The sequence below is a fragment of the Lotus japonicus genome, chromosome 6 (genome assembly GCF_012489685.1).
Source record: "Lotus japonicus ecotype B-129 chromosome 6, LjGifu_v1.2".
Classification (NCBI taxonomy): Eukaryota; Viridiplantae; Streptophyta; class Magnoliopsida; order Fabales; family Fabaceae; genus Lotus; species Lotus japonicus.
Window position 1 is genome coordinate 59,271,850 of NC_080046.1, and position 25,418 is coordinate 59,297,267.

Consider the following 25,418-nt stretch of genomic DNA (forward strand, 5'->3'; position numbering starts at 1 on the left):
GGTTATAAAAGCGACCAGTGGCAGAACATGTCCAACTTAAGTTTCATCTAGATCTCAGCACCATCTTTGTCCTGAGTTTCAAAAGTTGTAGTAACCTCACTCTCTCTCTCTCTCTCTGGCTAGACTCCTTCACATGGGTAACAGAAAAGATATAGACAAAAAGAGAGGTTTCAATATTCTATTTTATTTGTTTACACATGGATAACAACTTCTCTCTTGCTTGGTTCTTAATGTGCAACTATTTGCTGGACATAGTGACAGGGTGAGCATTCAGCTCTCCACAGAAACAGATTCTCTTGGATAAAAATATCATTTCCTTCCAAGAATAGCTGACAGATTGTACTGAACAATTTGGAGCATGAATACATGATTGATATCATCTTTGTGAGTATCTTCTCAACTCACAAAAGCTTCTTCCCATAATTGATTATGAAATTTACAATCAACGTTAAAAAGATTTCCAAACATGCAACGATTAGACTAAAATCATGGTTTGCTACTATCCATCATGATTTTTGTTTCATCATGACTTTCCACCGTATATCCTAACATGCAGTGAACAGTATTGTGACTATGATGTGATCATTCATTGCAGAAAACCGGTAGAGCAATTTTTTCCTTCTTTTTAATCTCCAACCTTAAAATATCAGCAACTAATTAAACTGACTTGATATGACTATTTAAGTCATGGCTTGTGACTTAATCTGCATATAAATCAAATATCTGATTAAAAACATTTTATCCTAAAGTCTCTGATAACAACCCTCATTTCTTCATTCTTTCACGAAATCTACTCCTAATAGTTTTTTTTTTCTTCAAGTATCACTTCTTCTCCTAACGCAGTAACTTACAAGATATTCAAACACACACTCACTCTTCAATCATTCTTTCGTAATGATGCCCTAATGAAGAGGACAAACACCTCTTGACTACAAAGAACTGACAATTTACTAAGTGTTACCATTTGATATATCCTTCTCCAAAAGGAAACTCTAGCCGAGCTTTCATTGTCTAGGACCCCTTAATGTTTCTTGTTCATGGCCTCATCCTTCTTCAAATTGGGGTCCAAATGCATATTGACAAGTGAGCTTTTGATTGGACCACAATATTTTGTATCACAAATCAATCTTACATCTATCATGTGTGACTAGTGTTGATCTTCTAATAGCTTTGCAACCATTATGAGAGTGGCCTACCCACCCCACCACAGCTTCTGCCATTGTCCTTATATGCATTAGATAAAAACAAAGTATATGGATTGATCACCTAGACTCGAGCCCAAAAGTTAGAACAATCTAATATCAATTGAATTGATTTGTGTGTTTAGTGGTCACATGTTAATTTACTATTGCTGAAATTAAATTTTTTATTTTTCACTATAGGTTGGGTTATTATCAATAATATTATTTTCATTTTCGGTAAAAAAGTAAAGGTAACAAGAATGAAACTTTCGACCACTAAATCATACAAACTCTCATATCATTGTCTTAAAACACACTTTTTACACATCTACAAGTTCAATTGGTACTAGACACGGATGCGGCACTTAGTGTGTGTTTAGATTTCTGTTTAACTCAATGACAAAATAAATCTATATTGTCTTATTTTTTCAATCCATGTTAAACTTAATATAACAAATTCTAACTTATCCATTTGTGCATTGAAATACGTGAAATTATGTTGGCTGTTACACCAAACCTAACACACACTTAACCCTCAAGTTCCGGGTTAAGTTAAGGGAGGTAAAGTACTCGTCTAAGGGGCGAGGAAATGTTCTATTAGTGCGGGGCAACTCCAGAGTTTGGTGACACTTGGATGTTACATTATTACATCAACCATCTACAATTCTACATGGTCCCTCTTTATCATTCTCTGTGCTGTTCACCATCACGTGGCAGTCTTTATTATATCTTTCTGTATGCAATGTGTGTAGCCTACACATACGGACATTAGTTCAAACTTTTTAGTTTTTACAATCTGCTTGAAACTTGGCATCAAAGGAGAAACTGTGGAAGGGACCACGAAGTCAGACATTCCCCATGATACAATTAAAAGCCATTCATGACAAGAGTCAAGAGAAATGTAAATTTAAACTCAAACTTCAGATTCCTTTTGAAACCGCATAATCCAAAGGTTGATACAAAAGTAGTATAATTGTAGAAGACATTCAAAGTTCTTGTTTTCTTTGGTGTTGTGATTCGGTAATGTCAAGGTTAATTTGCATTCATAGTATTTTCCTCCTTCTAGAAAATTCCAACATATGAAAGTGTAACAAAATTGATTTTTGTTTTCTATAGGAAAATTTAAGCACTTAGAGGAGATTAACGACATACCAAGCGACGACTGAGTTGTCTCCTCTTTAATTGATGTGAAAAAAAAACGATGATGAACATTGAAACAATGCAAACCATTATCAGACACTCACTTTTGTAACGGTTTTTAACCGCCACAAAATATACTAACAGTTAAAAACCGTCATAAAAGTAAAGTGTCTGAGAGTTATCTGCACTATTTTAGTATTTGTGTATCATTGCTGGTTGTGGAAGCCACTAGATACTCACTCCAGTGCCATGCTGGGGAATCTCCCTGTTCACTTCCAAACCTAGTGTTCCATAAGTGAATTTTTTTTTTTCAATAAGTTGTTTTCCTTCCAAAACTTATTTGTTAACCTTACAAAATGTAACTTACTCAAGCCCACTGGACTCCACTAGCCCATTTTTCAGCCCACTTTCCATGCTTAGCCCAATTGGATAGACTAGGCCTAGCCCATTTTAACAACCATAACAATTGACCCAAAAAGAAAAAAAAAACCATAATTTCTATCACTGATGGAAACCGGTGATGGCGGAAAACGAACTCAGCCACCGCCGGAGGAGGTTACTCTGCAACCTGAATGGCGGCGCCGGAGCGGAAAACCGGAGAACATCGTTCTCCAACCCGAATGGAGACGGCCGAGGCCAAGTCCTGAACCGCGGCAACAAGAGCAACAACCAGAACCAGAATGGAGGCGCTCAACTCCAACCCCAACCACCACTGTTTGGGAACCTGAATGGAGGCGATCAAGAAGGTCGAGTTCCAACCAGAAACCGTTAGGGTCAAGTTCCGGTGGCGGCGTTGAAAGAGTCAGAGACCTCAACGACTCGTGGCGTCGTGCTCCTGCTTCTGCTTCTGCTCCAGGTATGTTCAGACAGTTCAGTATTCAAACACATGCATTTTTGTTTTACTTGGCATATATGAACACTAGGATTCTAGAATAGAATAAGACAATGTTGAAAGTGTGGAAGATTTTCAATTATTGAATACAATGTAACATGTTTGTTTAATTATAGAATGAAACAAAATAGAACTATGTCTTGTTTGATTGTTAGATTTTCCTTGCAGATTATGTAGTTCCCAAACTGGAAAGACTACAAATATCGAAAGAATTACCCGTGTCGTCTTGTTCCCTTGAAAGAAAGGATAAGGCTACACCTATTAAAAGACCTGATAGTGGCGGGACGTTAGCGGTTTTAACGACCAGGCTTCGGGTGAATCATTTCCCTGTTAAGTTCGATCCGGAGGGTGTAATATTGCATTATAATGTTGCGGTCCGACCGAAGTTTTCGTCGAAGGTTGGTAAGCCTCAGAAGTTGTCCAAGTCTGATCTGTCGATGGTTAGAGAGAAATTGTTCTCTGATGATCCCGAGAGGCTGCCATTGGATATGACTGCTTATGACGGTGCGAACACGATATTTAGTGCGGTACATTTACCGGAAGAGACGTTTACCGTGGAGATCACTGAAGGAGAGGATGAGAAGACTGTTTCGTATAGTGTTAGCATATCACTTGTTAACAAGCTCAGGCTTCGCAAGTTAATGGACTATCTTTGTGCGCACACCATCTCAATTCCTAGGGATATTTTACATGGGATGGATGTTGTGGTGAGAGAAAATCCAGCAAGGCGCACAATTTCTGTGGGACGACATTTCTATCCTTCAAATCCTCCTTTGGTAATGAAGGATCTTCACCATGGAAATATTGCTGTAGGGGGGTTTCAGCATAGTTTAAAGCCTACATCTCAGGGTCTGTCCTTATGTGTAGACTACTCTGTTTTGGCTTTCCGAAAACAGATGTCAGTCTTGGATTTCTTGCACGAGTGCATTGATAATTTTAAATTGGTTGAATTTTATCACTTCAGGAAATATGTTGAGGAGGCACTTATTGGATTAAAAGTTAATGTGACCCACCGCAAATCCAAACAGAAATATGTTATAGCAGGATTAACTCCTAAAGTTACAAGGTATGTCACTTTCCCCATTGACGATACCAAGGGCTGGAATCTCTCTAAGGATGTTAGTCTTCTTAGCTTTTTTAAAGACAAATATGGCAAGGACATTGTATACAAAGATATTCCTTGCTTGGATTTAGGGAAAGGCAATAAAAAGAACTATGTACCCATGGAATTTTGTGTTTTAGTTGATGGTCAAAGATGTACCAGAGAGCATTTGGGTGGTGTTGCTGCAAACACATTGAAAGCAATGTCATTGGCTCACCCAAATGAGAGGGAGAGTGCAATACAAAAGATGGTGCAGTCAAGTGATGGACCTTGCGGGTAAGGGTCATATTTAATTGTATTATTTGTAGATGTGTATGCCTCTTTCGAACTTGTATTATTACTTTCATCTCATGGGTTCTTAGTTACGGTTGCATACTTGCATGAAATGACAATCGTGACTTTTTATTTAAAGGTCAAAATTGCATGTTTCATTCACCCTTCATTTTTTGCCCATGTGTGGATTAGGGCATACGATTTAGAAAGGTGAAAACGATTCCCTGAACTTAATACCAGGTGAACTGTGCAAGTCACTGGAACAAGTCTGGTCCACATACTCTGGCAGTGGAAGTTGGTGGATTCTTTGGATCATCTAAATGAGAGATTAATCAGAAGAAATTTAATAATAGGAAAGAAAAACTTAGTTGCTACCAGGAAAGAACTACAATTTGCTCTTCACAGAAACCTTCAAAGTTCAAATGTATTATGACTAGGAAAACAAATGGACTCAGGTTTCCTCGGAAGACCAGGAGGAATATTATATTTAATTGTGTTCCTAGCGAATTATCAAATCGACTACTAGATTTGTTGGTGAACAATAAGAATTGCCCTGCTACAGTCCTATGAAACTCCTAATGAAGTTTGACTTGTGCTCTGAAATTTTATTTTTTAGTGAGGATGGCTAATTTTCCAATCATGAAATCGGTAAACATAATGAGTGATGACTCTGCGTAGTATTAATTGCTATAGCTTGGCATATAAGTATAAACACACATGTTTTGTTTTCATTGCTTCATAAGGGATGGATTTTCAACTTTACAATCCTTTATCTTTCTTATGTGAGTGCTGGAAGTGATTAGATGGAATATATATTTGTCAACATAAGAATTGGTTTTTTCAGTTAATGTCTGTGGACATATTTGTGATTCTGTAATGGGTCTTCTATCTTGATTTTCTAATTTGTTCGAAACATATCTTACTAACTTACAATGTCTTCTTTGGCAGTGGTGATCTTATTCAAAATTTCGGAATGAGTGTCAACACAACTATGACAACCATTGTAGGCCGTGTAATTTGTCCCCCTGAATTGAAGTTAGGTGATCCAAATGGAAAAAATATCAAGATAACAGTGGACATGGAGAAGTGTCACTGGAACCTTGCTGGAAGATCAATGGTGGAAGGCAAAGCAATTGAGCGTTGGGGCATTCTTGACTTCACCAGTTATGGGCCTTATAAATACAAATTAAGAGCAAAGGAATTCATTCAAAAGCTTATTGGTAAATACAAAAAATTGGGTATAAACATGCAGGAGCCTATTTGGTATGAAGAATCTTCAACGACGATACTTGCAAGTTATGACTTGCTATCTGAGTTACTTGCAAAAATAAACAACATTTGTAAATATAACCAAGGTCGCCTACAATTTCTTCTTTGTGTAATGGCTAAAAAAAGTTCGGGATATAAGTACCTCAAGTGGATTTCTGAGACCAAAATTGGTATAGTGACACAATGCTGCTTGTCCAGTAGTGCTAATGAAGGCGAGGATAAATTTTATACTAATTTGGCTCTCAAGATCAATGCCAAGCTTGGAGGCAGTAATGTGGAGCTCAGTAATAGGCTCCCTTACTTTGAGGGTGAAGGTCATGTTATGTTTGTGGGGGCTGATGTCAATCATCCCGGTTCTCGGGACACGAGGAGTCCATCAATTGCTGCTGTGGTTGCAACTGTTAATTGGCCTGCTGCAAATCGCTATGCGGCACGTGTTTGTCCTCAGTACAATCGATGTGAGAAAATATTGAACTTTGGGGAGGTTTGCCTTGAACTTGTTACATGTTATTGTAGAATAAATGGAGTCAGGCCAGAAAGAATTGTTGTTTTCCGCGACGGGGTGAGTGAATACCAGTTTGACATGGTTCTTAATGAAGAGCTGCTGGATTTGAAGAAAGCATTCCAAAGATTAAATTACTTCCCTACAATCACTCTTATTGTAGCACAGAAACGACATCACACTCGATTTTTTCCAGAGGGTTGGAGGGATGGGTCTTCTAGCGGTAATATTTTGCCGGGAACAATTGTGGACACCAAAGTTACACACCCTTTTGAGTTTGACTTTTATCTTTGTAGTTACTATGGTAGCCTAGGTACAAGTAAGCCTACTCATTACCATGTCTTATGGGATGAGCACAAGTTCAAATCTGATGAATTGCAGAAGCTCATATATGAGATGTGCTTCACCTTTGCAAGATGTACTAAACCTGTATCATTAGTTCCTCCTGTGTACTATGCTGATCTTGCTGCTTATAGAGGACGGCTATACCATGAAGCCAGGGTTGGGATGCAATCCCAGAAGTCAGCAGCATCTTCATCTTCCAAAGATTCATTTGAACAGGGATTGTACAGGTTGCATGCTGACCTCGAAAACATCATGTTCTTCATCTGATGGACCTATCATCCACTCTTCTAGAAGTTGGGGAAATGCATACAACTTCTCTTATGTATAGACAATGTTTGCTTCCTGGGGTGTTTAATATGGATATGAACTATAAGTACTACTTGTATCATTCTTATAAGGCTCAACTTAGATTATGTTTTTAAGAAAATATTTAAGGAGGTTAACTAATATTTTTATTTTCAAAAAATGCATACAATCTTCTATATTTACTCTGTGCTTAAAAGCACTTTTAGTCCCCCACTTATATCTTTTGTGCAATTTTGGTCCTAAAACTTAAAAAATTGCATTTTTTATCTCACACGTTTAACTCAATTAGCACTTTTAGTTTTCTGTCCAATTCCGTCAAGAATTTAACATAATCTGGGTAAAATAATTAATTAAAATATTAAAATCCATAACATTCATATTCATAGAGTTCTTCATCTTCTTCTAAAATCTTCAAAAGTGCTAGCAAAGGTAAATGTGTGGGTCTAAGAGTGCAATTTTCAAAGTTTTATGACCAAAACTGCACAAAGGATTTTTTTTATAAGTCAAATGAGTTATATTGAAATAAAGTACGAGGGGTACTTCAACTCAATACAAAGAGAAAATGAGGGGGAAAAAAAACAAAAAGAACTAAAAGAATAAAGTGGGGGACCAAACGTGCTTTCAAACATTTACTCTTGAGCAGTGTTATAGAAAATTAATTACTAATGATTATCAAAATTTTAAGAGAAAAAGGATGATGCACCGACAGTGTAAAGTTTTTTTTACACCGTTAACCAATCAGATTTCAAGAATGTGTCACGTCAATTAATGAAATTAAATAAAAAAGAGATATTTTCTCACATCCTTGAAATCTGATTGGTTGATGATGTAAAAAAATTTTACACCGTTAGTACATAGAAATTAAACTCAAATTTTAATAATTGCATGATAAATATACTTAGAAGAAAATATTTAACCGTAGATCTTATATAAAGAAAATATTTCTAAAAGTAAAAAGTCTTATCGTAGTTTTTTTCAAGTAAAAAAGACTTATTAGAGACAGAAAGTTTTTGTTTCTAAACAAAGATTGTCTGTAGCCCGTATTAGTGAATGCATGTGAATCTCACAATCTCGCATTTTCTGTGTGGTGAATTGGATCATGTTTTGTATATTTTTGGGTGTATATGTGTGGGTTCATTCAGTGTACACAAAAATTTCCTTGTGTAAGGTTACACAAGTCTCATTTTTACCTGTTATTGTAGGTTACTTGTAGGTCATATATTTTTAATTTAAAAATTTATATGTGTACTTTATCCTCTCTCCACCACCTTCCTCTCCTCAACCTCCACGACACCTGCCGCCACCATCAGATCTTCTCCTCCCTCCCCCACAAATCTCCACCCCTTCCTTCTCTTTCCATTCTTCCCAACAACACTACCACCACCGTTCTAATTTCATCATGAGTTTCAAAAAAAAATTCTAATTTCATCATCCATTCCTTCGTTCCTCTGTTTCCTGACGTGTGACTCCTTCAAAATTACAACATTTCCACATCTTTCATAATATTATATTCAAGAAAACCCAAAACAAAATAGCTTCTTCTTGATTTGAAGGTCTGTGAGAAGGCATTTACACTAGCCGGCGAGAAACAAACACAAAGCAGTTTCAGAAGCCCTTCTCCTTCTCAATGAAAAAAACCCTTGTTCAGTGAAAACCCAGAAATTGAAATCCCAATTTTCCCAAATCTGCTACCTCTTTTCCCAAATAGAACAAAACATTGTTTCTCTCTGTCACCTTCATTGTTCACTTTCTCCTCACTCCCTACAAGTTGAATTGGAACCCAAACCCAGCTCTGTGAACCCAGAACGTCGTTTTCATATCTCCGTGGAGAATTCTGTTTTCTGTTTTCGACGGTGGTATTCTTTTTTTCTTTACTTTTATGTGTTCATTCTGTCATCTCACTAGTAGTTCAATGTTTCCCAGGATGTTCCTTTGCTGAGGAACTAATGATATCGAACATATATTGCTATGGGAGGAATCTTGTCACTCCAATATCCTCTTTGCCTCCTGTGCAACTTCCAACACAAAAGTATAACACTATTTTGAGCTGAGCGTTTAACTGTATCACTGTGTTGTGTACTATTGATCATGTTTATATATATATACAGTTAGTTAGGATTTTAAATAAAAATGATGGCATTGCGGGTGCTATTTATGTTTTTAAGTAGAATCTTATGCTTCATGTGTATCTTCCAGAATGTTACTTGATACATTAGGTGTTGACTGCCTTTTATGTTTGGATGTAGGGAAGTACATTTATGGTATGTTTTGCCTCATGAGGTAAAGAGCAAAAACCTATTGGACCGGTATTTTGAAATTCTATCACCTTGTGAGAAAGAAAATGTACTTCGTATGGATGGGGAACAGCTACAGAAAAGTGCACTCCTGACTCGTGCATTGGTTCGCACTACAATAGCAAGATGTAAGTTTTACTGTTAACACTATTAGATTAGTTCTCTCATAGTTGTCATATTTGGACCTTGACATGGAAAGAACTCTATCTGCCATGGTTTATTTGTAATCCGTATATTGTTACTGTTGTGCATCATTTAGTTTTGGTCTTTCTATATCATGACAGTGGTCATATATCTAAACAATTTTGTTTATTGCTAGATTGTCAGATTGATCCAAAATTGTTGAAGTTTAGGAAGAACAATTATGGCAAGCCAGAGGTTTGTTTTTGTTTTGTTAATTTATTACCTCTAACTTTTATACGATTGCACTTCATTCTTACTTAATTGAATTAAATTGTTCATTAAGTTTCTTGTGAACGCTCAAAATATGTTGTTGCACATTGAACAGGTGGACTTGCAATATGCTGATGATTGGAGCCTACCACCACTGCATTTTAATATCTCTCACACGTCATCTTTGATAGCTTGTGGAGTAACTATGGGTTCACCTGTACGTACTTAGTATTCTGTTAAACTCATGTTATTTATTTATTTTATTTGCAGATGGGTCACTATATTTACCTTCTAGTGTTATTACTTTTTCTTTCTTCTTATTATCATTTTTCTTGCTGAACACCATTATCTTTGAACTGATTTAACTTGCTATTGATATTGTAGATTGGAATTGACGTGGAAGAGAAGCAAAGAAGATTAAAGAATGATATTTTAGCCATCTCACGATGATACTTTTCTCCCCATGAAATTGAAATGCTTGCTCACATTGCAGACCCTGAGCTTCAGCGTCAGGAGTTTATCAAATTATGGACTCTGAAGGTTAGTAAGTTTATTAAATGTTTCTATTGCTGTTTGCTTTCACTTTTACTACTTGGTTAAGAGTCAGGTGAGAAACAATGTCACTATTGGAACTATTATCGCGAGAGTATTTAAGTATTTCTTTTCATTGAGCTAAATGGTTAAGATGTAATTTTCAAATTACTTTTCTAAGGTGTCTAGATGCTTTGTTCCTTTTTGGCTCCAAGAAAAGTAATCTCTATTCTCTCCTAGCAGTTACTTAAAAGGCTAAAACACCCTTTTAAATCTTGATTTATTTACGATTTCCTTATTCTTGTGCAAATTATTCAAGTGAGCAGTTAAATATGATAATGTAGTGAGTGAGCATAGGTTGAAAACCCAAATCTTTTGATGTTCTGCAGCTGTCACTTACAATGAAATTTTCCCATTTATAGGAGGCATATGTAAAAGCACTAGGGAAGGGCTTCTCAGCTTCACCTTTTAAGACTTTTACTGTTCGATTAAGAGACCATATAAAAGGAGGCATCCATTTGCTGCCTCATGCGATTTCTAAGGTATGCCTCAATATTGGCTAATATTCAGGCAGGAATTGCAGTATAGTGTTAGGAATCCTTGCTTCAGTAGTAGACTAGTAGCACATTAAATGTTGGCATGTGAATTATTGGTTTCCTTTGTCTTTAGCATTCCACTTTTCTAACAGGCACCTGAAATTACTGTTGAGCCTTCTGATGATAACATGAAGAATCTTTCAAGCAATTGGCAGTTCGTGCTTCTGGACCTGGCTAGTTCTCATTATGCTGCCGTTTGCGTAGAACAGGACATTATCAGTGCAGGTAGCGAAACTTATATTTTTCTTTATAAGGAGTATATCGCATCACTGCTTGTGGCCCCATGTTAAACTATTTTCTGACGTGCTTAGATGCATCCACATTTCTAGTTGTGCTCATTTGTGGTTGAACTAGTGTTATGGGTTTGCTAGTTGCTGAGCCTCATGTTTGTGATGTGCAGGCCAAGGGAGCATTCCAATAAGTGTTACCCTGCGAAAAACAATCCCATTTGTTGAAGATGAGTCTATTTCTGGAAATGATAGAGCATTGGTGGCTTGAGCAAACTGTTAGTGTGTTGATTAGTGATTCTTTAATAAAATCGAAGTTTTGCTCACAGCTTTACTTTCAGCATTTTAAAACCAGTGGTGCTAATTTATTCAATAATTTAGTCATCTTGCTTATAGTAAGATCTTTGAAAAATTACTCTTCTGCATTGCGTTATTTTTAGACTCCCAAATGTATAGTATTGTGATATTCATATAATTTTCTTCCTACCTTTGATATTTTGCCTTTTAAATTATTTACTATTCCATTCTCAGTTTTTTGAATTTAAAATTGATACTGATGTAAAATCTTGTGTCCTAATGGATTTTTTGGTGATCTGTGTCCTAATGGCTTTGATTCTCTTTTCAGTTTTATGAATTTGAAACTAATTTCAGAAATAATTTTTAGGTGAAAATGACTTGTGACTTGAAAGAAAAATAGAAATAAAAACAGAAAACGTATTTGAGATTTTTTGGGATTTCAATTTTGAAAAATAATAAAAATGTTAATACAAAACGAGAAATCTCAAATATGGCCTAAGGAGTACTTACCAATTACCATAGATTGGTGTATAATATTTTGGCCATGAAATTAAAATGTTTGTAGTACTCTACCGTGAAATTTCCCCAGACAGTTTGTTTTAATTTTTCATAGAATTTCTTGATCTCTAACCAAAAGAAACTGGTGATTCTTTTGATCCCTTACCTTCCTATATCCACCTCGGGTAGAATAAAAATAAGGGGACATAAAAGAAACAATTAGGTAGTGACTACAGACTGAAGAATAAAAACCTTGACAGAACTGTCAAAAGCAAACTTCTTATTACTATTAGAAACGTTTGCTTGTGTTGTGCCATAATAGTGCTGATTGCTAGAAGTCTGAAGTCTCATCTATAAACTGGAAAATTTTCTATGAACTTTTGTATTTTCAACCTATTGGACCAGTTAATTTGTTGGCAGGGTGGAGCAAAATTGGAGGTTGGGCAAGGGATAGGAGGAATTTTTGGAGTGAATGGAATAAAGGTTGGCCACCCTCTCTTTTGGAGGATACTATTTAAAAGAATGGTGTGTGACCACAAAAGAGCTTCTAAATACTCGAGTGAATTCTCTTTCCCAGAATTTCAACACAAAATTGCACAAAACTGAAACCTAAACTTTTCAAGTATCCTAACCAATTCTTTGCAGACTCAGCATTGATTGTGCTATATACCAGGCAAACGACTTTTTCTTTATCTCTTTACCCTCCACCAAATAATGCCAACCCTGTGGGACGCGTTTAACATGGACCAGTTTTTTCTGGTCCATGGTTGCACCACTCTCCTTTTGACCTTCTATTGCAGGTTTTCCGGTTTAAAAAAAAAATAAAAATACATATTTATTAATCACAACAATTAATTTGTGATAATTTTGATTAAGTTAATTAAAACCTAGTTCCTCATAATCTCTTCTCTCTCCTCTCTCCTCTTCATCTTCTACCTCCCAAACATGCTAAATCGGTGGACAGAACAGCAAAATGGTTTGATGAAATTCTTAAAAAAACAATGTTCTCTTCTCAATTTCATCTCCACCATCATCAGGCACTACATCATTCATAAGCATCATACCATCATCATCATATGATGGCAGCAACAACAACACAAGAAGAAGTGGAAAACAAGCAGGTGATATTTCACAGATTCACTCCTCAATCTCAACCCCAACACCCATCCACTTGCAACCTTCATCAACTATCTCCAACAACTCATCTTTTTTTCAGATCTTTTAAAAAAACCTGTTATTAGGGGTCAAAAGGTCTATATCCACCAGCGAGCCAAATTCCAGCACCAATTTTTCAAAACATTCTTTCTTCCAAAGGTGAATGGGCACACCAATACAATGCACCCAAGCCACTCTAGCAACAGGGACCTGAAGAGGAGTCCAGGGTTGAACAGGTCAGGAATCCAAGGGGAAATCCAAGGTAATCAATGAAGATAATCAGTTATAATATTAGGGGGCTTGGGAGAAGGGTGAAGTGGAGGGGGATTAGAGAGCTTATTCAGAAAGAGAAGGCTGATATGATTTGCTTCCAAGAGACTAAATTAGAAATAGTGGAGGACAAAATTTGTAGGACAATTTGGGGAGATGATGATTATGAGATGAAGTTTCGTCCAGCGGTTAACAGAGGGGGTGACCTTCTTTGTCTGTGGAGGAAGGGTTGCTTCTCTCTACAAAATTGCGAGGATGGTGATGGTTTTGTTGGTCTGATTGGGTTATGGGGTGACCAAAGAATTCCATGTGCAATTTTCAATATTTATGCCCTTTGTGATGCCTCGGGTAAGCGCAGGTTATGGAGTGACCTTTTGCTACTTCGCCAAAACAGTAACATTTTAAATTGGTGTTTGCTTGGTGATTTTATGCAATTCGATCATCGGAGGAAAGAAGAGGAGTGGCTTCTGAATCTTCACTCCATAGAACTGAGATGAATGATTTCAATTTGCTCGTTGATGAAATGGAAATTCTTGAGATTCCTTGTGTTGGGAGAAAATTTTATTGGTTCCGGCCTAACGGATCAGCGGCAAGTAGGCTCGATAGTGTTGGTGTCGGCAGACTGGATTTCTCAATGGCCAAGTTGCATACAAGAAACTCTCGAAAGAGAGCTTTCTGACCATTGTCCTATTCTATTGCGATTGGCTAGGCAAGATTGGGGCCCTAAGCCATTTAAGGTGCTCAACTGCTGGTTTGAAGACTATCGATTTAAAGGTTTGGTGGCAAAGGAGTGGGCAGGTGAACCAGTTATGGGGTGGGGTGCTCATTCTCTAAAGGAAAAATTGAAATCCATGAAGCAAAAGCTAAAGAAGTGGAATTGGGAGGTCTTTGGTGATCTAAGAAAAAAGAGGGTTGAGCTTATTAAGGAGCTGAATATTCTGGATAAGACTGCTGAAGAAAGACCTCTAAGGTTGGATGAAATTTCTCAGAAGAAAGAAATCAGTGCTGATTTATGGAAGGTTACTAATCTAAATGAGACTTTACTTCACCAGAAGTCTCGTTTGAAATGGTTACAGGGTGGTGACTCAAATTCCAGATTCTTTCATGTTACTGTAAACTGGAGGCGGAGGGTAAATTCTATTTTGGGCCTAAATATAGGAGGGGTGTGGCAAGAGGACCCGGGTGCGGTAAAAAGAGAAGTTAAGTGCTTCTTTGAACAGAAGTACAGTGATGATGATTGGCGAGCTCCTAAATTGGATGGTGTCCAATTCTGTTCTATTTCTAACCTGGATGGTGAATCTCTGATTATGCCTTTTGACCTTGATGAAATCAAGGAAGCTGTTTGGGAGTGCAGCGGGGACAAGAGTCCCGGTCTCGATGGTTTTAATTTCACTTTTATTAAATCTTTCTGGGATCTTCTCAAGTCTGATTTCTAAAAGCTACTGGATGATTTTCGCTGTAATGGAGTATGGCCAAGAGGAACGAACTCTTCTTTCATCGCCTTGATCCCGAAGATTGACTCCCCTCAATCCTTGAATGACTTCCGTCCAATATCTCTTGTGGGATGCATGTATAAGGTAGTGTCGAAAATTCTGGCTAAGAGATTGGGGCTGGTTATGCATAAAATTATTGATGAAGCACAATCTGCTTTTGTTGGAGGTAGAAGTATGTTGGACAGTGTACTTATAGCAAATGAAGTTTTCCATGAAGCAAAACAGAAAAAAATCTCCTACTCTCATCTTTAAGGTCGATTTTGAGAAAGCGTACGATTCGGTTAAATGAGACTTTCTATTCTACATGTTTCGAAGAATGGGATTTCCGTCTAAGTGGATTCAGTGGATAAAGGACTGCCTCGAGTCTTCCTGGGTTTCTATTCTTATCAATGGGAGTCCTTCGGAGGAGTTCAAAATGAGGAAGGGCCTAAGACAAGGGGATCCCTTGGCGCCTTTCCTCTTCCTAATTATTGCGGAAGGTTTAAATGGGCTCATGAAGCAGGCTGTCAATCAAAATAAATTCTCTCCTTCCTTGGTTGGCCGATGTAACCCGGTTAGTGTGTCATTATTACAATTTGCAGATGATACTCTCTTTCTTGGAGAAGCTTCTCTTTCGAATGTTTTTCTTATCAAAAGTGTATTATGCTGTTTTGAATTAATCTCTGGCCTGAAAGTTAATTTTTCGAAAAGTAAGCTTCTTGGAGTTGCTTTAAATGAGAGGGTGGGTTTGTAGAAGATTTGCAGCACTGTTAAATTGCAAAATTATGACAGCTCCATTCATTTATCTTGGCCTCCCTATTGGCGATAACCCGAGACGTGTGAAATTCAGGGATCCTGTGGTTGCCAAGATTAAACAGAGACTTTCTAGCTGGAGAAGGCGCACCCTGTCATTTGGTGGTAAGTTATGCCTGATTAAGAGCGTTCCTTCTGCCCTTCCCCTTTACTATATTTCTGTTTTCCGTATGCCTTCCGAAGTTGTAAAAAGATGTATTAGCCTTATGAGGTCTTTTTGTGGGGTGGTGTGGAGGGAGAAAATAAAATTGCATGGGTCAGCTGGGACAAGGTTTGCAGACCTATTGAAGAGGGACTTGGGAAAATTTAATAAAGCCTTATTAGGAAAGTGGAGATGGAGAATGTCTTTAGAGGGAGAGAATGTCTGGTGTAGGTTGTTACATGCGAAGTATGGGGATGATGTTCCTAACCACTCCTCGATCTAGTGGAAAGACCTTCACTCCTTGTGTTTTGGAAGAGGGGAGGGAGGGTAAGTGGTATGATGAAGGAATTCGCCGGAAGCTTGGGGATGGAGGCAAGGTAAACTTCTGGTCTGATATTTGGATTGGGGATGCACCCCTGTGTCGCGTTTTCAGTCCTTTATTTCAAGTGTCAGCTCAACAAAATCTTAAAATTCTAGAGATGGGCGAGTGGAGTGATTCTGACTGGGTGTAGTGTTTTTCTTGGAAGTCCCCTTTGGATTCAACACTAGGACGACTTTTAGTAGACATGCAGCAAATGATAAACTGTTTTGTGCCCTCCAGGGGTAGGTCTGATTCGTGGAAATGGATTCCTGACCAACATGGAAATTATTCAGTCAAGTCTGCCTATGATTTTCTTCATGGATGTGCCAATGCTCAATGGGATAACATTTTTAAGCTGCTGTGGTCCGTCAAGGTTCCATCAAATGCGATTGCATTGAGCTGGAAAGTGCTTATTAATAGGGTCCAAACCAAGGTGAATCTGAATCGAAGAGGAGTTGTAATTTCAAATGTTTGTCCCTTGTGTTCTTTGGACGAGGAAAGTACAGATCACTTGCTCTTCTCTTGTCCGATTGTTTGAAGAATTTGGTCAAAAATTTCTGAGTGATTTGGTGTGTTCTCAGTCTTTCCTAATGACAGTCATGGCCATTTTCTTCAACACCTAGGTTCATGTGGCTCTCTAAACTTCAGAAAAAGGGGATGGTTTGTTTGGATAGCAGCTGTAGTTTGTATTTGGCAAGGGAGAAATTCTGCTGTCTTTAAAAATAGCAACTTTGAAGCCTCTGCACTGTTTGATTTGGTCCAATTCAAATCTTGGAGCTGACTTAAAGCTAAGTTCCCGGGTTTCCAATATTCACTTTTTGAGTGGATCTCAAATCCTACACATTGTTTGAAAGATCAGTAAGGGTGGCTTATTCTGATTGCCTTCTGTTTTTGGCTGGTCTTTTATGCTGTTTCTGGTTTAACTTTGGTTATGAGGGGATGTTAGAAGTAGTTGTTTACGCTGAATGACTTACAGGGAGCCAGACATGTGTTTTCTCTTCCCCTAAGTGGTAGTGGATTCACCCTTACTAACTTGTTGATTCAAGTTTTAGCTACTTCTTTCTCTTTATTATCTAGCTACTTGAATCTCATTTTGTTTCCTATCATTGGATCCTCGTTGGAATTTGGCTATTGCAACCAAGAGTTAATAATCAAGGGTTGTTGTATGGTGTTTGTGTAGTTTTGATTTGGCTTGGTTGAGGACATTTGATGCATCTGGTCTACTCATTGGAGGGGTACATTCTGGTTCAGGGCCATTGTTAATTGATATTTGTTTTTGGTCCCTTTGGAGGTGCTGCTTTGGCTAATTAATCTATGTAATTAGTCTTGTCTCTTTTGGGTTTTGTTAAGGGTGTTCAATTGAGTTGTAATTCTTTTTGTTTTCCCTTTTTCTTCTTTTCCTCTTCCTTGTATTGGGTTGAAGTACCCCTTGTACTTCCTTTCAATATATTTCTTTGCATATCCAAAAAAAAAAAATTAGGGGTCAAAAGGGAGTGGTGCAACTTTACACCACACAAAAGTGGTCCATAATAAATTTTTCCAACCCTGTGTTATGGTTGCCACTCTTCCTTTCCCAAGCTGAGAGCATTCAATGATTTTTCTCTACAGAACTGTGTCATCCATATTTTCAAGAATTTGCCAACATGGATGCAGGCCTCTACACTCACCAACAGTTACAATCAACTAGGTGGGTAGGGTAGGGTCAGACATCATTGTACTCTATCAATGTCCAAAGCTTCAGAAACAGAGCTGCATTGGTTTCAACAGTAGTCCTTGCAAGAACAGACTCCATCTCTAAAATGGTGAAATCGAGTGACATCTCTGATAATAAAGTGGCGATTGACAATCTTACTTACCAACTTCATAAATATATGACAATCCACACACACTCTCAGGTGTTTCATGATAGTAATCTCTGTTCCAGGCCTAGTGTTCAAGAGAGCAAAAGCAATTGCCAAGCAAGAGTAATGCTCAGGACCAGGCTGCAAACCATACTTCATCTCCATCTCATCAAAATACCCCAATCCCTTATCAGTCAATCCTGCATGGCTACAAGCCGAAAGAACGGTCACAAAAACCGTCCTATCCGGCCTCACACCAGACCTAACCATCTCCTCAAAAAGCTCCACCGCGATTTCCCCTTCTCCATGTATCCCATAACCACCTATAATAGCTGTCCATGACACAACACTCTTGTCAACCATACCATCAAAAACAGCACGAGCACGAGCCAAATTACCACACCTAGCATACATGTTGATCAATGCATTAGTTAAAAAAGGATTAGACCCGAACCCGCATTGCTCTATCTTCCGTTCCACTTCAACCCCAACCACCTGCACGCCAAGGTTCGCACAAGAAGACAGAACCGCAAGAAGCGTAACCGGGTCAGGACTCATCCTTCTCATCTTCATCTCATGGTAAAGCTCCAGAACACGCGCAGCGTGCCCGTTTTGTGCGTAACCGGAAACCTTAGCATTCTACGTGATCAAATCCCTCACAGAAATTTCATCGAACAGTTTGCGCGCGAGTTCAACCTCGCCGCATTTCACATACATTGTGAGAAAACTGTTCATAACGGCCAAATCAGCGTCGAACCCGAACATCACCGCTTCGATCTCTTCTTCTAGATTAACGTCCAGAAAGTTAATCTGTCAATGCTTCGGTCTCTTCTTCTCTTTGCCTTCCCTTCATTACCCAAAAAAACAACCTTTTTTCTCCATCCAAAGCTGAAAACTTGTAGGGATGGCAAATCGGGCCATCCCGCCCCGCCCCGCTAATAACCCGTCATAAACGGGACGGGTTGGGCTAGCCCGCCAAAAAAAGTGGGCTCAAAATTCTGGCCCACCCCGCTAAATGGCGGGTTAGCGGGCTAGCGGGCCAGCCCATGGGCCACAATGTTAACAATATATGCCCTGAATATTTCGTATCAAGTAGAATTGATTCTATTTTCCAAACATGCTTTGAACGTTTATTTTTGAAACTGATTCGAGATTCTTTTCAATGCTTGGCCACCCATAGTGATAATTCTTCATATCTATCAACTAAATATGGCGCAGGATGCTATTTTGCAGCTTTTTTATCAGGCAATATATTAGTTCATATTAAGAGTCTTTCATGGTCATTGCTAATTGCTTTTTTTTTTTTCAAAGGCACTCTTATTTATATCAGAGAAAATAGCACCCCAGTGAAGGAGGGATACGGGGGTAGTGGCATCTAATTTTTGCCACTAAAAAACCACAAATTGAAAAGAGAAAAACGTGAAGTAGGAAGAGAGAAGAAAGTTTTGAATTTGAGAGTTAAAAAAACAACTGATATCAAATTGACAAATTATCAAACTCAAGAAATAGAAATTTAGAGTTTTTTTAGAATCAAACCATTTAAGATATATAATAAAAGTAGCAGGTTGAATTTATTATATTACATAAAAGGAATAATGCAACAAGAAAGAAACAGGGGAAGCAAAATAGTATTGAGACAAAGTAAAAAAAAAAAAAAAACAGGAACCACCCACGTGGTCTCATTCTCTCATTTATTTTATTGTTTTAATTTTTTGATTTCTTCTATTAATTATTCAATTGACTTTTTTTATTGTGCTTACTTGCACTTTATTGTGGGCATAGAAGAATTTTAATGAGAAAAAAAGGAAAAAGAAAGTTAGTCCAACAACTGCAGCCCCCTCACCATACAAAAAAAAAAAACAAGCGAAACCCGCGGGCTAGCCCGCCCCGGCCCGCCTTCAACCCGTTAAATTACGGGCCAAAACGGGGCGGGTTAACATTTTTTATGGGCTACATTTTTCAGCCCAACCCGCCCCAAAACACTGGCGGGGCGGGCTGGCCCAACGGGCCGAGTCCATATTGCCATCCCTAAAAACTTGTACCTAAACAAATCAAGGGATTGTAAATATTCTATTTTGGAAGGGTAAATTAGAAAAAATATTTTGAAAGTGGAGTGCATCTAATATGTGCCATTTGGAAAAGTGGGCACCCTATAGTCCTATACCATTAAATAGTGGACGACATATTTGAGATTTCACCGACAATTGAAGATTTTTGAAATTTCAAAAGTGATCCTCAAATTTGAAGCATTTTTGTATTCACACCGTCTTTACTATATCATCTTCTACTACCACCGAAATCACTTGATTTCAATGGTCAAAGGTGAACCTACAACTATTGGTATTTTGAGATATTTCAATCCAACGAGTCACTTGAACCCGCACCTACTACAACAATAACATAACACCTCAAGTAATGTTGGTCTCGCATACTAAGATCATAATTTCATCGTAAAATACGTGATAACATTCATTATCCAAAGGCTTAAATATGTTGGAGGCCCCTATAAAATAGGGTTCCTTTGGTTTAAGCCCCTACAAAATTTTTTCTTGGGAATAAGCCCCTAATGAGAAAATAATATATAGTGATAAGCCCCTGCCGTCAACTTCCGTTAAAAAATATATGAGTCAGCAAACGGAGCTGACGTGGACCTTTGCCACCTCATCAAGTGGGCCCACAAGCTGTTGACGTGGAAATGAGAAGAGAAATATGAAAATGTCAAATGTGGGATTTGAACCCAAGACCTAGAGCATAATGGGCAACATCCTTCCCACTAGGCTACAAGCTGCATCTTTAATACAAGTGCAAAATTTGATATATATCTCATTTAAACTAACAATTTTTTTTAAAAACACCATAATCAGGATTCGAACACCATAAATGGAGGATCATACTCAATGTCCTTACAATTGAGCCACTGGCTCATTTTGTTATTCATGCGCACAACAATATATATATATATATATATATATATATTATGTAAAAAAAAGAACAAGAATTCAACCCCACTTAAATCATAAAAAACTATTATTTTGTTCTTTCAGTATATATACTCATTAGTACTTAAAAAAAGTCAATATATGAACTCTAATAAATTTGTAAGATTTAACTTTTTTACGTTTTAAAGTTTTGTAAATATGTTTTTCTATTTACATTTAATATTTTATTTTGTTTCAAATTGATACATTATATAAGAGCGTCTAAGAGCCTAAAAATGTAATTTTTAGATCTACCACATCAAATTTATTTAGCATTATCAGTTTGTTTTTAAATATATATTTAGTTTTGCGCTAAAAATACATGCATAAATTAGGCATTGACTTAGTGGTTAGAGCCTCCTCCATGAACCTCTATGTTTTGGGTTCAAATCATGCTTAGGACATTTTTAAATTTTTGGTTGAAATATTAGCAGCTTCAGTTTAAATAAGATATATATTAAATTTTGCACTTATACTAATGATGCAGCTTGTAGCCTAGTGGGAAGGATGTTGCCCATTATGTTCTAGGTCTTGGGTTCAAATCCCACATTTGGCATTTTCATATTTCTCTTCTCATTTCCACGTCAGCAGCTTGTGGGCCCACTTGATGAGGTGGCAAAGGTCCACGTCAGCTCCGTTTGCTGACTCATATATTTTTTAACGGAAGTTGACGGCAGGGGCTTATCACTATATATTATTTTCTCATTAGGGGCTTATTCCCAAGAAAAAATTTTGTAGGGGCTTAAACCAAAGGACCCCTATTTTATAGGGGCCCCCAACATATTTAAGCCTTATCCAAATATAATCCTGAGCCTATACCTATACACAAACACGTGCACCCTAAATTTTGGCTCCATTGCAGTGCAGAGTCAAATCCAATCCATAGTGTCCTTTATTTTAATTTATTTAATCAACCATTTCGAAAGAATTTCTTCTTTTCCATATCTCTCTGTCTAGTTGTACCTTTCCATGATCATTTGTTCCTTTAAACAACCCTCTTCTGTCCATTTTCTCTCTATTCCCAGCACCTTTCTCCTTTTCCTCATCCCCATATATTCTTTTTGGGCTTCAAGGTGGTCCCTCTTACACTCATCATCAACCCCATTTGGTTCTTATCCCATTTGCTTTCTGGGTTTTTTACCACAACTCCCATGCATGTGATGCGCACCTATTCCCTCAGTCATTCAATTCAAAGCTTTCCACAGGTAAAAAAATCAACATGCAAACGCTTTCATGGCTCTAATTCAATACATAATCCTATTATTTGTTGATTTTTAACGTTGGTTTAATAAGTCCTGTTCTTATTCGGATGTTTTGTTCTTGTGTTTCAAATGTCTTTACAGAATTATGGGTTCTGATAGGGATAAGGCTATGATGCTATTGTTACGGAGATTCACATGTGTAGTGTGCCACTGTTTTGGCTTTTTCTGTATTGTTCTCTTTCTTAGGTTGAAGATAGGCACTGCATTGTTTTCTATTTCTTTTTCTTTTACAATGCAATTGCCATGAGATAAAGCTAAAGAACATTGAAGGTGTCTTCATAAATCAGAATCAAAATTCAATATTTTCACAATAAAATTCCATAAGTAATCTGGGGTAAGCAGATTTTGATGTTTTTCTTTTTTTAGCTTTTTGGAATGTGGTACTGTTAGTATAGACATTCATCTTGTTACTGGTGAAATCTCTACTTAAATTGTTGCTTTCTCATTATTCCTATTCTTTCAGATTGTGGGGGGCTTCAAAATTGGATCCTGTCATGCTGCTCATGCACTGATGTTGATCTTTTGTGAGTCATATTCTGAGTTCTTAAATTAGAACAAATTGATGCTTTGCTTGGGAGAGTTATTCCTAATTCCTACATGGAAGTTTTGTCTAAGTTCTTGGGTGGCACTCTGAAATCAACAGCAAGCAAATGTATGGTTCTGTTTGTCACTGTTTTGATCCTTAGAGTATTGTTCCCTCCTTCCTTCCCTGGCTTTGATGGATTTGAATGGAGCAACTTTGTATATATCAACAGCCATTCTGAATTGGGAATTCGGCAAGATAAGTTTTTGGCGGTTCCCCAGCTCGTGTGGGGACTAAACAACCAGAAGATTGCATTTGCAAGAGCATGCCTCACTGCTAGAATGCTGAATCGAACCCTTTTGATGCCTAGCTTCAGTGCCTCCCTGTTTTACAAAGAAATTGACCTCCTGCAACCCATTTCCTTTGATAAAGTGTTCCAATTTGATAAGTTTAACACGCTTTGCCGTGGTTTTGTTCGGTTGGGTTACTACTCAGATGTCTTGAATAGAACAGAAGTGCTTGAAATGCAGAAAGGGAGTGGAAGGAGGTGGACATTGGAGAGAGACTTATCACAATTGAAGGAGTATAGCATAGGCTCATTTGATGACTATGAGGTAATCCGGATTGTAGGGAAAAACCCGTTCATGTGGCACGATCATTGGCATGTGAAGGACTATGCAAGGGTTTTTGAGTGTTTAGAAGTTATAGATGAGATTGCTCAAGAAGCTGATAGAGTTGTGTCTAGGATTAGAGAAGTTGGAAAAGAGGTAATAGGAAAAACTGAATCAGAGGAATTGAAAAAGAGTATCACCTCTGATAGTTCATCATTTCAGCCTCTTCCATATGTTTCTGTCCACATGAGGATAGAAATTGATTGGATGATTCACTGCAAGAAGCTAGAGCAGAGATTGAACACAAATCAAATCTGCAGTAGCAAGAAAGAGATCATGGAAAGAGTTAAAAACATTGTTGGTTTGAAGACTCCGATTGTTGTTTATCTTGCAGTTGCTGATAAACTCCTTAACACTTCTTCCATAATGGAAGGTTGGGGAGATGGGTTTCTTCCTTTTGAGAAGAAGAAACTTGCTGTAGATGGAATTTATAAGAAGTATCCATATCTAATTCAATCCGCAATCGATTACGAAGTGTGCTTGCGGGCCGATATCTTTGTGGGAAACAGTTTCTCTACATTTTCAAGTCTTATAGTTCTTGAAAGAACACAGAAGATGATCAGAACCAGTGTGACCAGCATGTGTGGAACTGATGTAAGATGGCCTTCTTATGCTTACAATCTAGCAGGAGAATCAAATGGTCCAATGAGATGGATTACAAATATGTCTGATTCAAGTCTTCAAGCAATTAGCTATGGCACCAATCATATCTCTTCTTGCAAGGACCATATTTTAATTTAATCCCTGTTGCTAATATCAAAAGTCAAATTAAGACTAGTTTAAGAGGCCCCTTCTCTAATGTCTCAACACTTTCACTTATGAAGTTTGATTAGCACACTCCCAAAAAAAGAAAAAGTAGATATTAAATTGGAATATAGCTGTTCTGTTTTCACTGAGGTATAGTGTCTTGTTATGTAAATTTTAACAACTTACTTTGAAGTGGTTTTCTGAGATGTATTGAATGTCAGATTGTTAAATAACGTCCCTTCAAAAGGGTAAGTTTTGCTTTCTTTTGAAATTTCTGTTACTAATTGATGGTGTGACAACTGCACAAGCTATCTGTTGGACATGTCTATTTGTTGTACATTTGAGAGAACATAATGTGGACCCTATTTACATATGTAGTTCATGTATATGATGTTGTGGAAGTTCCATCTTTGGAAATAATTTGCGGGGTGCCCCACTGTAGTGGGGTCTTTTACATTTGCAGACCCTTAAACACAGTCATGCTTGGATTTATAAGTTTGAAGTACAACTGAGCATGTGAATCTGAGGTTATTCTATTTTAAGTAGTTTTGAGTTTAAGCCTTGTATAGGTAAGGTTGTATTTGGATTTAGGTTGAGATCAATTTGAAAGCACATTCAATTCAACAAAAACAAGAAGTTAATTTCACATTTAGAATTTGTATTTTTCTATTGAAATTGTCCGGTAATGCGTGTAAACCGTAAACCAAACACACAGATGGCATATTTAGTTTTCGGTTTGACTCAATGCAAAGGGGGAAAACCACATCTAATCACACAAATGTTAAAAGTAAGATTTTACCACATCCATGATGATTTCAATGTGAGCTATGTAGTCATTGAGTTCAATGTAAATTTAAACACTTGTACTAGTACTATATATTAGGGAGTTTTAACATTTATAATCTTTCTATTTATTTGGACCTGGATTGTCTTATATTTATGGTCCCAGCAGATAAAGAAAATTACAACAATTATGTGTATCGTGAATAACGTGTTAGGGAGTGCCATCCATATTCATGATGATAGACTAGTGGTAGAGTTGAAGACCTTGGATCACCGAAAAATTATTTATGAGATGCCTAACTTTTCGGTTCAAAATGTCCTCTTTACTTTACGTGACAATTAGTCACTTTTTCAAAATGAAGTAATTTATGTATCATTCCCATTCTTCATGTGAATAGTACTAATGGGATTATAGATCTGATGTTGACTCTTTCATATGGTATGGCCTGAATGAATTATTTCAAGCCTAAAGATAAGGAGAGCCTTGTATTAAGCTAAAAAGGGTACATAACTTCTGAAATTGGGAGTGGAGGATTTGAGTTTTTTACAATGAA

General features: G+C 37.4%; 2 protein-coding genes and 2 pseudogenes across 3 annotated transcripts; 3 read left to right on the plus strand and 1 right to left on the minus strand.

The window, feature by feature from the left end:
• The first annotated feature begins 2,809 nt into the window (after positions 1-2,809).
• Positions 2,810-7,166, plus strand: LOC130725785 (protein argonaute 2-like). Its single transcript, XM_057576977.1, has 3 exons — positions 2,810-3,177; positions 3,382-4,591; positions 5,537-7,166. Exons 1-3 carry the CDS (start codon positions 2,829-2,831, stop codon positions 6,969-6,971), a joined length of 2,994 nt encoding a protein of 997 aa, XP_057432960.1. The 5' UTR covers positions 2,810-2,828; the 3' UTR covers positions 6,972-7,166.
• A 1,096-nt stretch (positions 7,167-8,262) lies between these two features.
• LOC130726357 (uncharacterized) lies at positions 8,263-11,544 on the plus strand (annotated as a pseudogene).
• Positions 11,545-17,819: 6,275 nt separating this feature from the next.
• On the minus strand, positions 17,820-18,665 carry LOC130725665 (putative pentatricopeptide repeat-containing protein At3g11460, mitochondrial; annotated as a pseudogene).
• Positions 18,666-21,815: 3,150 nt separating this feature from the next.
• LOC130726374 (O-fucosyltransferase 23-like) lies at positions 21,816-24,299 on the plus strand. Of its 2 annotated transcripts, none has more exons than XM_057577631.1 (2): positions 21,816-22,083; positions 22,604-24,299. In XM_057577631.1, exon 2 carries the CDS (start codon positions 22,738-22,740, stop codon positions 24,073-24,075), a length of 1,338 nt encoding a protein of 445 aa, XP_057433614.1. In that variant the 5' UTR covers positions 21,816-22,083; positions 22,604-22,737; the 3' UTR covers positions 24,076-24,299. The 2 variants fall into 2 exon arrangements, with proteins under 2 accessions (XP_057433614.1, XP_057433616.1); XM_057577633.1 differs by lacking the exon at positions 21,816-22,083 and adding an exon at positions 22,100-22,474.
• The last annotated feature ends 1,119 nt before the right edge of the window (positions 24,300-25,418 follow it).